The following is a 16,722-nucleotide window of genomic DNA, read 5'->3' as shown; positions in this document are numbered from 1 at the left end:
CTGCCTTTACTTTCATTTGTTGTTTGTTTATTTAACGTTATTAAAGCCTCCCCTTAAAGGGTCATGAAACCCTAAACCAAATATTATGAGATTTTAACAGAGGTATGTGTGTTGAACACCACTGAAGACAATGTTAGTATCTGTTCAATTTAATAGTTGGGGGAAAATGGTTCAATTTGAGTTTTTTATAGATCTACTATTTTTGACTGTCAAAATGCCGGCGGACACAGCTACAGTGAGTTGTTCAAAATCTTTATTTTTAGTAAACTCTGTGTACACAAACAATGTTCTCAATGCTCGAGTTCACGTGTAGAGCCTCGGTGATACTTCATGTTTCATATTGTGTCGAGCCTTCTTAGTGTTTTAAAAAAAGCGATTTTGATGCAGTCATAGAAGTGCCCCAAGCACTCCCATTCAAAAGGCAATCTGACCGAAAACGAAAATACGGTCAAACTTAAAAGTGGCGTTTCCTTTCTAATTATGCTTTTAAATGAAAGTTTGCCTTGGGTAGATTAACAAAAAGACCTTAGATTGCATTTTGGCGAGAGTTACCCTTTAAAGTTTTCCGGTTCCCACCTCTTTCTTCCCATAACAACAAACTTTGCTACAGTATGTTTTCTGTTTGTGTGCGTACCTCTGTAACGATGCTCCGCGTAACATTTGTGTCGGGCGTGTAGAGGATTTTTCCTTGCAGAAAGGGCCTGAATGTTCTCCAGAACAGACGCAGGCTGAATGAGCTCTCCAGTGTGTCCGTCAAGTTTTTACAGAACTCACCTGCAAAGAAAGAAGAGTGGATATACATTAAAAAAACATTACTGAAGAAGCAGATTCAGATGCACGCAAGCTCAGACTCGAGCATTGACTCCAATAATGTTCTTCTCGCGCATCAAGCAAGCACGGTTTCTATTTATCATATTTGATGAGCTCTCTGTATGTTTGTTGATCAGTGTGATCATAATGGAATAAAAGCCTAAATTAAATCTGAGCATTGTATTAAGCGACTGTGTCTATTTAGGAGACTTGGATTGAATAGCTTGATTCATATGGATTAGTTTTACGATGCATTCAACATTTTCAATGGATGGGAAAATGATTAGAGAATAACCATATTATTTTTTTTTTTTTTTTGTTTATAAAAATTATTAAAAAAAACAACAAAAACACTATATCTAAAATTTAAATTAAAACATATACACACACACACACATACATACATACATATATATATATATATATATATATAAGAAGATATAAGAAGCTCACTGTTCACTACCTCAAATGCTCACCGGCAATCAGCAACAATTTCGCCTACAAACAATTTAGACTTATCTGGCACAGATTCATACTGAAAGTCAAGATTAGACTCAGAATTAACCCTCAAACCTCTGCACTTCAGTACCTTCATGTATAGAGAAAGCAGAACAGGCATATAAAGGCATTTCTGCCCAGTCAGATACACCCTTCCATGTTTTCCCAATAGAAAAGCAATAAACACTCTGTGCTCTAGCTGTGCCACAAAATCATTGCTTTAATTTGATTGAACGAATGTGCAGCCCTTAGGTGAGATCTCATTCCAGGTAGGACATTTCAGTGTAAAATTCTCCTTTTTGTGCTAGTGCTGAAAATCTGCAGTGATGTAATGATCAGGGAAAGGATTGATAAAACCAACAAGAGTACAATTTTCACATAAAATATGCCAAAATAAAAGTAACTATGCTCTTATTCTCACAATTAAGAATGAGTGGTATGCATAAATGCCCGTAAGTGTTAAGACCTGGTCTCAGTTCATAAATTATTTAGAGCTAACACTAATAACCTAGTTAGGAGTTGCAAAATGGCTGCTTAGCATGGATGTGCTGAATGCAGTTGAATCTGATTTGAAAGAAATGGTTCATAGTTGAGTCAATAAAATGGCTTATTTTTATTTAATTTTTTTTGCATAACATTTTTCATTTGATAGAGTATTTTGCAGTCGTAGTCTCAGCCTAGTGTTAGTAGTTTCTGCTTAGTGCTATGGGTTTGTGGCTTGAAGAACGAACGACTCGAACCTGAAGACTTGAGAGATGAACTAATCGTTTCTCTTTCCGCTACTGACAGCATAGCCTCTATGGGACTGACAGGAAGAACGAAAGACTCGGACCCGATCGAACCCGAACTCGAGACTCGAAAGATGAACTAATCATTTCTCTTTCTGGATACTGACAGCATAGTCTCTGTGGGACTGACAGGAAGAACGAAAGACTCGGACCCGTCCCGAACACGAAGAACTCGGTAGTTGTCTCAGAGAGTGATTCGTTCATTTTGTGTTGACCGCGCATGCGCATTACGCAACATATGGGTTCTGAATCTGTACTGGAAACAGAAATGATTAGTTCATCTCTCTCTCGAGTCCCGAGTCATATTAAAGATTCGTTCAAAATGAACGAATCATTCATGAATGACACATCACTAATTCGCATCTAGTGTGGACAGACAAATTATGTGTCGCTGGAATCTTATCTCATCACTGGTTTTGCTCCTTTATTTAACGTCCCAGAAAGACAGTTCTTAAACCAGACGTTAATTTTGCGCTGCTCTTGTGTTGGTCACAATGGAAATGATCTGACTGTGTCTGTGTTATTTAAGGGCCCTTTCACACCTACCTACGGATTTTCTGACTTTTCAGTTTGGTCCGAATCAAAATTACAGGTGTGAAACCTCCCCCGGACCACGGTCCGGACCAAACAGGTGAAATTTGGTCCATCGTCAGTAGATTACGGGCAAAACTTTCCACTCCCATCGGCTCTTTTTTGATGTAGCAAGTAAAGTTTCTAATTTATAAATTTACAAATGATTATTCATGTTACTAAAAAAAAAATTACTTTTTAGTTTAATTAATTTGCTTAAATCCTGGGGACAGAGAGCCGCTGACACATTCACTTGGATCATATAGGCAGAAACACCTTAAAATACCCTGTCATTCATGTTCAATAATGCCCTAATCTGTCATTAACCCCCCATCACCTTGATAAAAACAAAGCATATCAGGTTCATCTACTTTTCATTATTTTTGAAAGACAAGCTGTGAGGAATAAGCCTTGAATTAACTCAGAAGAAGAATTTTATCCAGTGGAGGATATAATTTCTGATGAGAATTGTTAAAGGTCCCATTCCATGGATTATTTTTATTATTTTATAATGTTTCCAGGGGTGCCCTTATAATGTTAGTATGTTTTTTAGATAATTTTTTTTTATAATTTAGAAATAAAAGGTATATTTCCTAGCCTGATTTCATTCCCTGTTTTGAACACCCTGTTTGAAGGGGCGTGTCTGCTGTGAGACTTCAGTGTAAACGCCCTCTGCTGTGATTGGCTGACATGCTTGCATATGAAATATCTGGCATTACATGTGGAGCTATCTGGAAAACTTTTACTATTACAGCTATTATACGTTTTTACTATTACAGCTATCTGGATTAACGAATCGTGAGAAGTTTTTTTAAGTATTTAGATCTATTCCCATCACATAAAAGGTTGCAGTGATTATGAGCATTGAGCAGAAACAAAGAGCTGCTCCGAGCGCCTGAAGGCGGCGGAGCGCGTAGTGTAAACTCTCAGCGCCCTGACAGGGCATAGGAGGTTGACATCGCCCTCGCTACCGGATGCTGGCAGAGCCGATAGAGAGATGACCTGCACTCTGAAGGGAGTGCCAATCACCTTGGGGACATAACCATGTCTTGGTTTGAGGATTACTTTAGAGTCATTTGGTCCAAACTAGAGACACGCAGCGCTAACAGACAGCGCGTGTAAATCCCCCACACGTTTGACTGATGACAGGGCTATTAGAAAAACAGTTATAAGCGACAGGAATTTCAGATCCACGGAGTCTAATGGTTCAATGGGATGCGTTTTTAGGGCCTCTGATTTCTCCTCTGAGGAAGCGGATGATGAGCTCGTTCCTTCCTATTGACTGGCCGCGCGTTGGCACTGCGAACGCTGCAATAGCCGCCACATACACTTTGAGCGTGGAGGGGGACCTGTCCTCGTCCAACAGCTCCTGAAGGAAGCAAAGCACCCACGAAACCCCACAAGTACGTGGGTCTAGATTTTTGTCGGCGCACCATGAGGAGAACACAGACCATTTAGACGCATATAGCCTTCTCATAGAAGGAGCTCTAGACTGCGTGATCGTGTTCACGACCCCTTCTGGCAAAGCAACGGGTATCCGTTGATTATCCATGCATGCAGAGACCAGCGCTCTGGAGGGGATGCCAAATTGAGCCGCCGGCCTGAGAGAGCAGATCTCTCCTCGCCGGGATCGGCCATGGGGCTACATGTGACAGCCGCATCAGCTCTGGGAACCAGGTCTGGTTTTCCCAGCGCGGGGCTATGAGGAGCACCGAGTGGCACGCTTCCCTGATTCTCTTGATTACCTGTGGTAACAGCGAGATTGGAGGGAAAGCATACAGTGGGAGGCTGGGCCAGGTTTGGGCCAGCGCGTCCTCGTTCTTCGAAAAGAACTTTGGGCAGTGAGCGTTGTCTTTTGATGCGAAAAGGTCGACTTCCGCTCTGCCGATGAGGCACCACAGTAGCTGGACTGTCTGAGGACAGGGACCATTCTCCCGGGGGAACGTTGTCCCTGGACAGTCTGTCTGGGCCGTCGTTCAGGTGGCCCGGCACATGCGCGGCTCTCGGGGAGCGTAGCGATTGCTGAGCCCACACGAGGCGGCGTTGCGTTAGATCGCAGAGATTCCTGGATCTGACACCGCCCTGGCGGTTCACGTAGGACACCACAGACATGTTGTCCGAACGGACTAGAACGTGGTGACCCCGTATGTATGGGAGAAAGCGCTTCAGCGCGTTCTCGACCGCTGTCATCTCCATCTCCTTTTCTCTCGGTCTGACCACAGGCCAAAGACCGGTCTGCCCTTGAAGAGAGCACCCCAACCTAATTTGGAGGCGTCCGTCGATATGACCTTTCGGTACGAGACAGCTCCCATCGTCACTCCTCGCTGGTACCAGTCAGCCACTAACCAGGGCTCCAGGGCTGAAACGCAGCTCTGAGTCACTCTGATGCGTCTGCCGCCGGAAGCCCAAGCTCGGTGAGGCACGCGAGCGTTCAGCCAGCGCTGCAGCGGGCGCATACGCAATAAGCCCAGCTGAAGCACTGCTGCAGCTGACGCCATACGGGTAGCTCTTGACTGCCGCGACAGACTCCGGTGGTCTCCGGGAGCGGCGCTTCTTCCTGCGCGGTCCAGCAGTGACGGGCGGAGTGACAGCATGGTCGACATTGAAAGCTCTTCGCAGTGGATGCAGCCTCCCGACGAGAGAGCGAGGGCTGCATTATCTAGACCCAGGCAGAGAGCGCAGATCACGTGGCGGTCTCTGGCGCTGAGCGGGGCTCGGCACGAGCCACAGGAAGTGCGAGGCATTTTTATAAAAACGCTTGCGCTCTTTTAGAGAAAGAGTGTGTGTCGTGGCGGCGAACACACACAGCTTAGAGCAGTGAAAAGGATACTTTGTCGCCGGATAGCGTGGCAGGCATGGATGGCTGAAGGCGGCGAAGACGACCGGCTTCTTCAGGCGCTTTCCTCTGCTTGCTAGTCGCTTGTTCCCACGGTGGCGGCTTCTCTCAGGATTCAGGATGCGTAGAGCTTCGCTGAAGAGATGAAAATCAGGGTAGCAGCCCCCGAGCCCTTCCTTATATACGCTAAGGCCACGCCCATTCTGGCGGGCTCTGACGCGTGAGGGCGTGCGCGCCCCCATTGGGCGTGACATCACGCGGGGCTCAGTGGTTGGCTGCTGCAGTTGCCGCACGGCAGCCAATGAGCGCGCTAGACAGCCGCTCTAGGTCTGCTAGCGGCTGCACTGCGTTGACAATAAATACAAAAATTAAGGATAAGTTTTTGGCTTCATATCTCGAGAAAAGATGACTTTACCCGTAGCGTAAGCAACTTACGCAATACGAGAGAACCTCTTGTAAGAGAACTGCAGTTCATTATTAGTTCATGTTAACTAATGTAGTTAACTGATGTTACTTTTTGATAAAAAGAAACTAAGTAACGTAATTAGTTACTTTTTTAAGGAGTAACTCGATACTGTAACGCATTACTTTTAAAGGTAATTTCCCCCAACATTAGTCAACAACAAATTTCATTATCGATTAGTTTGCACAAATCAACTCATATTGCAACTACGAACTAGGTTAAAGGTCCCATGGCATGAAAATTTCACTTTATGAGTTGTTGTTTTTTTTACATTAATATGAGTTCCCCTAGCCTGCGTATGGTCCCCCAGTGGCTAGAAATGGCGATAGGTGTAAACCAAGCACTGGGTATCCTGCTCCGCCTTGAAAATGAAAGCTCAGATGGGCCAATCTGGAATCTTCCCCTAAATGTCCTCATACGGGGAAAGGTTACCTCCCCTTTCTCTGCTTTGCCTGCCCAGAGACGAGCGAAGCATGGCAGTTGCTCAGTGTTTGGATGTATGAACACAAAAGTCTTTTTTTAGTTCCTTCATCCGAGCCTCTGAAGAACCAGTGGGAACCAATTTTATTTTCTCTGGAAATGCTAGAGTCTTCTCTAAACTACAAAGATTACAGATGCTAATACAACTTTAGAACGATAGCAAATCAGAGCAACATGAAAAGCCAACAACGTAGGCTAGCGTTAGCTACATGATAATAACTGTAACAGCATAAACCAACTAAAGTACCGTATCCAGACACAATATTTTAAACTAACCATTCGGAGACGTCCTGCAGTAAAAAGTGAATATGGGTATAAGTTGGATTATTAGAATTATTTGAGTCTATTTACTTCGTATTTCTGCTTTCCTGATCGTAATTGATTATTGTACACTCATTCAACTTGAACGCATAGAAATTCACAGACACTCAAATATCTCACTTTCACCCAAAGTATAATTTCTTATTATAATTTCTTATCGTTTTTTTCTGACGTCATGACGCACGAGTCTGTCTTGAAATTCTGCTCAACCGCCATTTTCTTTTTCTCTCGGACTCGGATGAAAAAGGTAGGTTGGAAGTTTGTTTTAATTAATATACTAGAAAATGCAACTTTTGGACGTGTGTTTTAGTCGTTTATGAGTTAATTAATGTTGTTTGTGAACCTGAATACTAACGAAATCGTAATTAACCGATTTTTTTAACGGACGTTTGCAATATAGCGTTTACTGAATATGTTCTATGTATACAAGATGTTATATTTACTCGTTTGTTTTATAAAAATATGTTCAGTTTGGATCTTGGTAGTAAGTTATGTGTATAACATAATTTTAAAATCGATGCCCCCTTAACCGTCTGTGCTGCGCGAGATATTGGAAATGCTTTGGGCGGGAAGTGCTTGGGGAGTGGGACAAAATGCTTGAATTTGAATTCCTGCAGTATAATATTGAGTTTGCTTTTAAAGTAATGTTTGTCTGTTCTTTTATTTGTCTTTGAAATGTTAGCTCTGATTTATTCATCGACTTTTTTTCGCCCAAAATGATGATGAAAGTCTGTGATGAAAGTCACTGGGTGCGTCTCAATCAGCTCCCTAGTTCAGTAACCAGGGCACTGATCAGGGAGTCAGCCCATTGACTGATTCCCTGATCAGTGCCCTGACTACTGAACTAGGGAGCTGATTGAGACGCACCCATTGTGCTTAACGCTAGCTTCATTTGCTTAGCTCGAGGCGTTTCATCCAGGAAAAAATGTCAGGGTTTTCTTTAGTAGAAAATTAGGATTTTTAATTTTTTTTAAAAAAAATTAGTAATTGTAGTATTTTCACAACTAATTAACTACTTGACCAAACCATTTTCTACCACATAAATACTACAACATTTTTATTAAGTAATTTCTATTAATTTAAGTAATTTCTAATTTCTTCTATATTTGATAATAGAGACAGACAGTTGATGGTACCCATTGACTTCCAGTATTTATTTATTTTCCTGCTATGGAAGTCAATGGGTACCGTCAACTGTCTGGTTACCAACATTCTTCAACACATATTCTTTTGTGTTCAGCAGAAGAAAGAAACTCAAGGTTTGGAACAACTTGAACCATTTTTGTGTGAACTATTCCTTTAATTGTTTTTAGGTGGCTCATTTAAGGGCATAACCACTATGTTTTTACAGTATATTTATTTTTATAAATACATTAGTGGCTCAGTTTTGAGCATAATGCAGTGCAAAGACAACTTTGCAAAAATACTGTTAATGGAATGGATGTTAAAAGTGTGTCAGTAAATGAAATTTCATTGGCACAACAACTATGAACAGTTTGTAATGATTTCTCAAAGTTTGTAATGTGGAAAATACTTTAGCGTATAAAATAATTAATTACATTTAAAAAATGAATACATTTAAGTTGGAATGCAGTGAAATTAAGTTAGACTAAAGTAAATAATAGGATTGAATGAACTCAAATAATATAAGTGTGATTGACCTAGTGAAATGAAGTTAATAAAACGTGATAATTTTTTTAAGTTGATCTAACTGTTCACTTTTTACGGCTATAGCCGCTGAGTTGCAACTTCTTCAGGTGCTTCTCCATCCGGATCAGATTCTGGGTCAAACTGGAAAGCTTGAACGACTGCGTGTCTACGAGCCATTGCGATACATCCACTCACTGTAAACATTAGCGCATGGTGCCGTGGCCGCAAGCTGGTCAAGGCCACACCCCCACCTCCACCTTGCCCCTCTCCTCCTTATTAGCATTTAAAGCTACAGACACAAAAATGGCACGTCCTAAGGAAAGCTCATTGTGGGACTGGCTCGTAGTGGTTGTAATTCTGCACCAAGGCTTCAGATACAGTATTAGGGGACCACTAAGGCCTATATAAAAGCATCCAAAAAGCAGCATGTCATAGGACCTTTAAGATCCCTGCTGAACTACTTAACTAATTTATGAGGTGAGGCAGAGTCTTACTTTTATTCATGCATTTTATTCATGCATAATATTTATGCATGAATCTTGTTCTTAACTGTAAAAAGAGCGAAAAGTTCATTCTTTGAATTTTGAGAAACTTTAGGATAAAATGTAAGTGTCTCAAAGTGGCTTTATAAATGTCACCCTATGTGAATAAAACAAACAGTTTGCTTGTTTTGTATTTTATTTATTGAGTTCTACACTATTTTACCTTTTCAAATGCTTTTCTTTTGTCTGTTCATTGCACATTGCTGAACTCACTCACAGAAAAGCCTTGATCTCAGTGGGCCTAAACCTCTTGAAATAAATGCCAAACAAATGAAATGCATCACAGGATGACAAATCACCACCTTCACTCTCATGCACAGCTACATCATGACATTCCCAAACCACTGAGAGTGATGTGAGCACAGACTCAATCCCTGGGCTACTGACTATAATGAAATCAGTTCTCCTCAAAACTATATGATGTAACATTAGCCTGAGCATCAGCACAAACGAAAGAACAAAACCACCCAGCAGACACAAACACCTGAGGAATATCAAGGCCACAACAATTTTTTTTTTTTTTTTTTTTTTTTTTTAATGTATATACTACTATAGTATTTATTAAAGGAACCGCACGTAAGAAATGTATTTCAATCATAAAATGGCCCTGATATATCACTAGACATTAAGAAATCATGTTCATTTCAAACACTTTTATCACTGACAACAGTAGTCCGGCCAGGATATTGTCATTTAAAAGTGAAGTTGCAGGCCTCAATTGATGTTGATGTTGTCATGTTGTGTTTTGGCCTGATGCTCCACCCTCCACCTATCTACTAATCACGAAGTCAGAAGTGTTTCGACATCCGGGTTGCCAGCTCTGCTCTAGTTACCACAGCTGCAGCTACAAACGTGTCGGATAAAAAATGTCTAACGTTACGAAACCTAAAAGACCTCGTTATGAATCCGAAATACGTCGTGACAAAGTCCGAAATAAAACAAGGATTTGTAGGACTCGTCACTTGCCATTGGAAGCTCCTTGTAGCAGCCTACGTTCCTGCTGGATCCTGCAGCCTAACTGGCAACCTCGAGTCAGGGGGAGGGGGAGGGGATACACCGCTCTACAGTAATTTGAAAGTGATTGCAGTACCAGTTTTGGCCACAATCTTACATACGGTTCCTTTAACATTTTGAGCTTTTATTTATACATTTTCAGTTTTCATTTGATTTTAAGTTTTAATAATTTAGTTTATTTTTATTAAGTGTTTATTATTTCAGGTTTAATTTGAGCAAGTTTAATATTTTAACTTAAAGGGCACCTATTATGACCCTTTTCACAAGATGTAAAATAAGTCTCTGATGTCCCCAGAGTATGTATGTGAAGTTTTAGCTCAAAATACCTAACAGATATTTTTTTACAGCATGTTTAAATTGTTATTTTTTGGGGCTCAGAAAAAAGCGCGGTTTTAGTGTGTATCCCTTTAAATGCAAATTAACTGCTGCTGCCGGCCCAGGGGGCGGAGCCTCACGAGCTCGCGCTCAAAGCCAGGACAATCTCATCTGATAATATCAAAACAGAAACTCTCGCGGTGTTCATTTCGACTCTGAGTCGGACAATAATGCCCACAGCGCCAGAGAATATATACTGTATGGAGATTAAACAGGTATAGTTTAGCTTAATTATGGTTATAACTTATTTGTCATCTGCTTTTATCCACTATTAAAACAAACAAACTGTAGCAGACCTCGTCCGAATGATGACCAAAATATACTGATGAGTTCAATTAAGTTAATTGTACATCACACAAAAGATGAAGCGTTAGTTTTACTCTAGAAAATCACTGTAAGAGCAGCTAAATAAACACAGTATATAAGATGTGAGCATTAAAGTCTTATCCAAAACTCTCTCTCTCCCTTTCATTAGCATGGAACATACACAGCGAAGAACACAAAACACTCGTTACAACTAACAGCAAACAAATATATACACACCTTTTCAGTCTGTGCTTAAAGGAGAAGTTCACTTTTAAAAAAACTTTTGCTGATAATTTACTCACCCCCATGTCATCCAAGATGTCCATGTCTTTCTTTCTTCAGTCGAAAAGAAATTAAGGTTTTTGATGAAAACATTCCAGGATTTTTTCACATATTATGGATTCCATTGGGACCCAAACGGTTCAAGGTCCAAATGACAGTTTCATTGCCGCTTCAAAGGGCTTTAAACGATACCAGACGATGAATAAGGGTCTTATCTAGCGAAACGATCGGTCATTTCAAAAATAAAATAAAAAGTTGACGTTTTATAAGCACAAATGTTCGGCTTGCTCTGTTCTGTGATGCGCGTTCGTGACGTCACGTAATACGCAATTACGTTGAAAAGGTCACGCTTGAAAAATTGAAGAAAATGTTATTTTTGGCTTTTTAATATTAAAACACTCAGGATGCGCACACGAAATGGGCATTTTAAACGATAAACTGACACAAATACATTTGAAAATGTTTATATGGTCCTCCTTCCGCACATTTGTAAACACATCAAACTTGACCTTTTCAACGTAATTGCGTATTACGTGACGTCACGAACGCGCATCACAGAACAGAGCAAGGCGAACATTTGTGCTTATAAAACGTCAACTTTTTATTTTATTTTTGAAATGACCGATCGTTTCGCTAGATAAGACCCTTATTCATCGTCTGGTATCGTTTAAAGCCCTTTGAAGCGGCAATGAAACTGTCATTTGGACCTTGAACCGTTTGGGTCCCAATGGAATCCATAATATGTGGAAAAATCCTGGAATGTTTTCATCAAAAACCTTAATTTCTTTTCGACTGAAGAAAGAAAGACATGGACATCTTGGATGACATGGGGGTGAGTAAATTATCAGCAAAAGTTTTTTCAAAAGTGAACTTCTCCTTTAATAAACTGGTACACTGTATCCGTAAAACGACTCGATGAGCTGTGATAAAGTGAAGCTCTCACTTTAATTTCTGCCGTGATCAGTAACGTCAGGCCTATCGATCCGGAGACTGTAACGTTAAGCTGGATCACGAACAGTACAGATCCATCCTCGAGTAACAACGAGAGTAAATGAAGACTGCTATGTTCATTCTTACATCCAACAACAAAACACCTCAATCGCTTAGGAGACATTCTTGTCTACAGCTGATCCAGCGTCGAAACAATGGCAGACTCTGTGTCCAGCTCACTCGGGGCGGGTCTATGCTCAAACTGCAGTGTCAATCAACAGTCGTGTGCAAAGTGACGTCACATTGCCCCGAAACTGAGAACAGCTCGTTCTGAGACAGTGCTTATGATTTATGGGGATTATAAAAAAAAAACACTGGGTGGATTTCTATCATTATAGGGTGGTTGTGTACATACACTGCCAACACACATTTATGTTCAAATACCATGTAAAAGTGAATTTTGCATAATAGGTGCCATTTAAACATATTTCTGTTTAATTTAAGTTTTTCATCTAATATTTATTGCAGCTTTATTTCACTGAAGGATAACCATGTTTTACTGTATTACAACACTCCAAACACTAAAACAAACACCACTAAACAAATAATGGCTCAAAATGTGCAAGCTAGACTCAAAAGTGTGAAAAAAAGTGCAGAAGTTGGTAACATTAATCTCATACTGCCACCACAGTAGAGGAAAATAGTTAGTTTTTTATACAATAAGGGACACTCTTAATATATCTAAACTACACACCAATTGAAATGTAAATAAAACACTGGCTGCATAAGACAAATATTTCACAATCCCAGTGTATGCCTGCAGGTATATGTATCTGAATGAAAAAGATAATTTCTGCTTGACTGAAATAAGTGAATTTGAGAATTAAACAGCATCTGAGATGCAATCACTTTGATTCCAGACAATTTTTTTTTTATAGTGTAAGAGCATCCAACGACACACCAGAGGAACGTTCTGCAGATTTACTGAAAGATCAACTGTGTAACTGAATCTCATAACAGAGTTAAATTCCCCATTATGTACAGCAGATGCACAAACTCACAATCTGTGTTTCATAATGCATCTGTTTGCACTCCCACTAGAGAGACGCCAACGTGCCTCATCGACTGACACATTCACTGTCTGGATTCCCACCGACGCTCGTGTACAATCCCGGCACACCAAATTCAGAGAGAAAGTACAATCCCATTAGCATGCAAACAGGGCCGGAAAGCCATCAAAACACAATACAGCACAATGCAACACGTTTTTTGTGATTTGTGGTGTCAGAACAACAGAAAGCCACAGCAGGCCGAGGCAGAGCTCGGGGAGAAACAGCCAATCCTATTTACTGGAGTTTCAAAGAGAAGGTAATTAACGGAACAACCCAACAGTGTCACTAATTAACTCAGTCCTCCTGATATTCAGCCGCACAGAAGCGCTCTGTACAAACACACCAGCACTGCGAGAGCCGAGGCATTGTAAACAAACAAACAGCATCACGGAAGAAACATCTACAGCCTCTGCGCTGATGCGACTCTTGCCTTCTGCTGAGTCAGAAACTACTGCGGATCCAGTTGATCCAGTTCTCAAATTGAACTCAAATGATCTACCGGGAATGGTTAGCAACTCAGTGGAGTGGAAAATGATCCCTGAATAATGACTTAAATTTTGGTTCTTACATAAAACTTCACAATCTTATATGTTTAAAGTAAAGAAGTACACTTTAGCATACTTTTAAAAAGTACTTATTAGGGATGTAATATACTTAAGTGTGAACTGAATGATATTTTCAGGCACATGATTGCATGTTAATTGCAATTTAATGGATACAAATTTATATTAAATGGAATTAGCTGAAGTTAAGAGTGCGTAGGTGCATCTTAATATGTAATTTCAAAATAACTTCAGTTGTCTTTGAATTATGATTAAAGTGTACTGCTGAATGTACTGACAAGCATTTATGGTACACTAAAATATACTTTAATGCCATTTCTGTTTCTATTTAACTGTATTTTAAAGTTTTTGATTTTGATGTTGCAATTTAGTTTTCTTTTTAAATATATTCATTTTAAATGTAATATTGAATAAGTAGATGTGCTTTAGTATGTTAGTCAACACATCAAAATAAATGTACTTCTTCAAAGCACAAGAAAATATTTTTGAACCAAAATGATGTGAAATGCACTTTAAAGTAAAACCTTTAGTTTGACATGATTACAAATTGCACGTTTTAAGAGCGTGTAAAGAAACAGCCATGAAAGTTGACTCTCTTTAAGTACATTTAAGTGGCTTTTATTTAATTAATATTATATTATCTGCAAGTTAAGTAAAAAAAAAAAAAAATACTTTTAAGATTTGAAGATCACTACACGTGCACATTAAATACAATTAATTTCAGTTATTTTTTGCAAGGGATTAAATAATAATATTATAAAAGCCCACTTGAATAATATCAAGTCCCATTATTTTCCTTTGAATATTCCATTTCACAAAGAAGTATGTCACACAATAATCGTTACTGGTAAATGTGTTATCGGATTTAAAATGTCCAATTAGATTCAAAAATCAGCTCTTACTGGTGTTAGTGCTGGTTGCATTGGTGTTGTCGGCTGTTGCAGCCCGTGTGTTCTGTTGGTCAGATTCTGTTGACACGGTCCTCACAACGGCTCTGCTGGTGTTATTGGACGTGGTGTTAACATCTGTTCCACACATCAGCTGACTGAGGCTTCCAAATGGATCGGACCTGAAGTCCAAAGTGTCTACCGCACTTAGCAGCGCTGAAGACCCAAACTTAGACATCTGAGTGGAGAAAAAAAAACATATCACAGGAAAATCTCCACAAACACACATTCAGAAATGACTCTTATGTTCACCAAGACAGCATTTGTTTGAACAGAAAATACAGTAAAAATGGTAATAATACAGTTTGAATGTAATGTATTCCTGTGATGCAAAGCTGAATTTTCAGCATCATTACTAAAGTCTTCAGTCACATGATCCTTCAGAAATCATTCCAATATGCTGATTTTCTGCTCAAGAAAGCAGTTGTGCGGCTGCATATTTTTGTGGAAACCGTGATATATTTCTTTCAGGATCCTTTGATGAATAGAAAGTTCAAAAGAACAGCATTTATTTAAAATACATATCATAAAGGTTTTTGATCAATTTAATGCGCCCTTGCTGAATAAAAGTATTAATTTATTTTAAGAAAAAAAAAAAAAAAAAGATCACACACACACACACACACACACACACACACACACACACACACACACACACACACACTTTTGAACAGTAGTGTACTTAGTTTGCTTTATTATCTGCATTTGCATTTGCATTACACTATCTGTGACCCATAAGCAGAACAGACCTGTGAACCATTGTTTCTTTGGAACACTGTTTTTGTCTGGACAGGAAGATGCAATAAAAACTATCTTTAGAAAACATACAGCATTCACACTTCTGGTGAACATTTGTCCATCCCATAACTGAATATTATGGTGTAATGTCATTAATTAATGCCATTAATGTCTTGTTCACGGCATGTCTGCATCTGTGCTCTGCATCTGTTGGCCTGGCGGCTAAGCCGGCTAATGCCAAACCATGAAAAGGTGAAATGGTTTTTGGTGCGTGATCAAGACACCACCTTCATAATCTAAATAAAAAATGTAAACTGTGTTTCAGTCTCACTCAACGAGCATAACAGACATAAAGCCTGTTCACTCAGAACGAAGGTGACAGCTGTTGTGTTAATACCAAATGACACGGTATATTACTTTCCAGCAAACTTCCAGCTGATTTTATTTATATAGCCATGCAAACAGTAATGGACTGCACAGAGGCATGGGTAATAGAGCACAACAGTGACGGCCCACTTTTTCAGTGACCTTGGTTCCTGAATTATTTTCCCATTTATTTTCTTCACATTCAGAAACGTATTCACGACAGAGCTCTAATCCTTGGGCCAAACCAACCAGCTCTCAAGATGAATAGCACAATATATTACTATTAAAAAGTATTCAGTATAACGTTATATATTAAAGGAGTCATGACCTGTAATTTTCACTTTTCCACGAGAATCAATGTATGTTATGATTGCCTAACGATTATACACTGGCCGGGAAGCCGATATTTAAAAGTGAAGCGTTTGTTTACCCCTGGGTTCGTAAACCAGCCCACGCACTCAAATACGAGATTTTAATTTCTGCCCCGACTTGACGTCAAGACGGGGCAGGATATACCATATATGGACACCGCAGACCTATGCTGCAGGAAGCCCGCTCTACCCCTCTCCCCCTCATATTCAGTCGCGAAAGATGCAGAAACGTAGTGCACACGTGAGTTGCTATGTTGTTGACTGCCAGAATCAACATGTAACTTAAATGTGTTTTCTCCCAAGAACGGACCAAGCTGTCAGGGACCAGTGGATTAAATTCATTTTTAATGACGCGGTTCCTACAACCCTTCCCACTGGCTTAACGTTAGGTGTCTGTGCTAATCATTTTACGCCGGAATCGTTCACAAATTTGAATGTCTAAAAAAACACAACGTGAAACAAGGCAAAAACACCACATGATAGCAAACGTTGATCTCAATAACCACTGTAAGCTGATAAAAAAAAGTAGACTACATCTCCGTTAATGTAATCTACATTAAATAAAAGGTATAATGTATGTCTCAGTCAAAATGATTGTCTTTACCATTCAGAGACATCTTGATGTAGACGTCCTTCCATCGACTCTACATCTTCCCTTTCCAGCTCAGGTTCAGAGTCTGGCTCGTGCATATAGCCTACGGTTGAATTCCGTAGGTCGCGGCCAGGTCGGGTTCATTCACAACTTGCGCCATGATGTCAT

General features: G+C 39.9%; 1 protein-coding gene across 2 annotated transcripts in view; it reads right to left on the bottom strand.

Annotated features, from left to right (window-relative positions):
• LOC309484733 (phospholipid-transporting ATPase ABCA1) overlaps window positions 1-16,722 on the bottom strand; it is a 320,137-nt gene that overhangs the window by 147,026 nt on the left and 156,389 nt on the right. For both annotated transcript variants that reach the window (XM_082151085.1, XM_082151084.1), the window contains exons 9-10: window positions 14,443-14,665; window positions 635-774 (exon numbers count right to left, since the gene is read on the bottom strand). In XM_082151085.1, coding sequence (XP_082007211.1) covers window positions 635-774; window positions 14,443-14,665 — 363 coding nt within the window. The remainder of the gene's footprint in view (window positions 1-634; window positions 775-14,442; window positions 14,666-16,722) is intronic.

The sequence above is a fragment of the Leuciscus leuciscus genome (genome assembly GCF_965113295.1).
Source record: "Leuciscus leuciscus genome assembly, chromosome: 2".
Lineage (NCBI taxonomy): Eukaryota > Metazoa > Chordata > Actinopteri > Cypriniformes > Leuciscidae > Leuciscus > Leuciscus leuciscus.
Note: the sequence above shows the minus strand (reverse complement) of the source record. Positions and strands in the feature narration are given on the sequence as shown.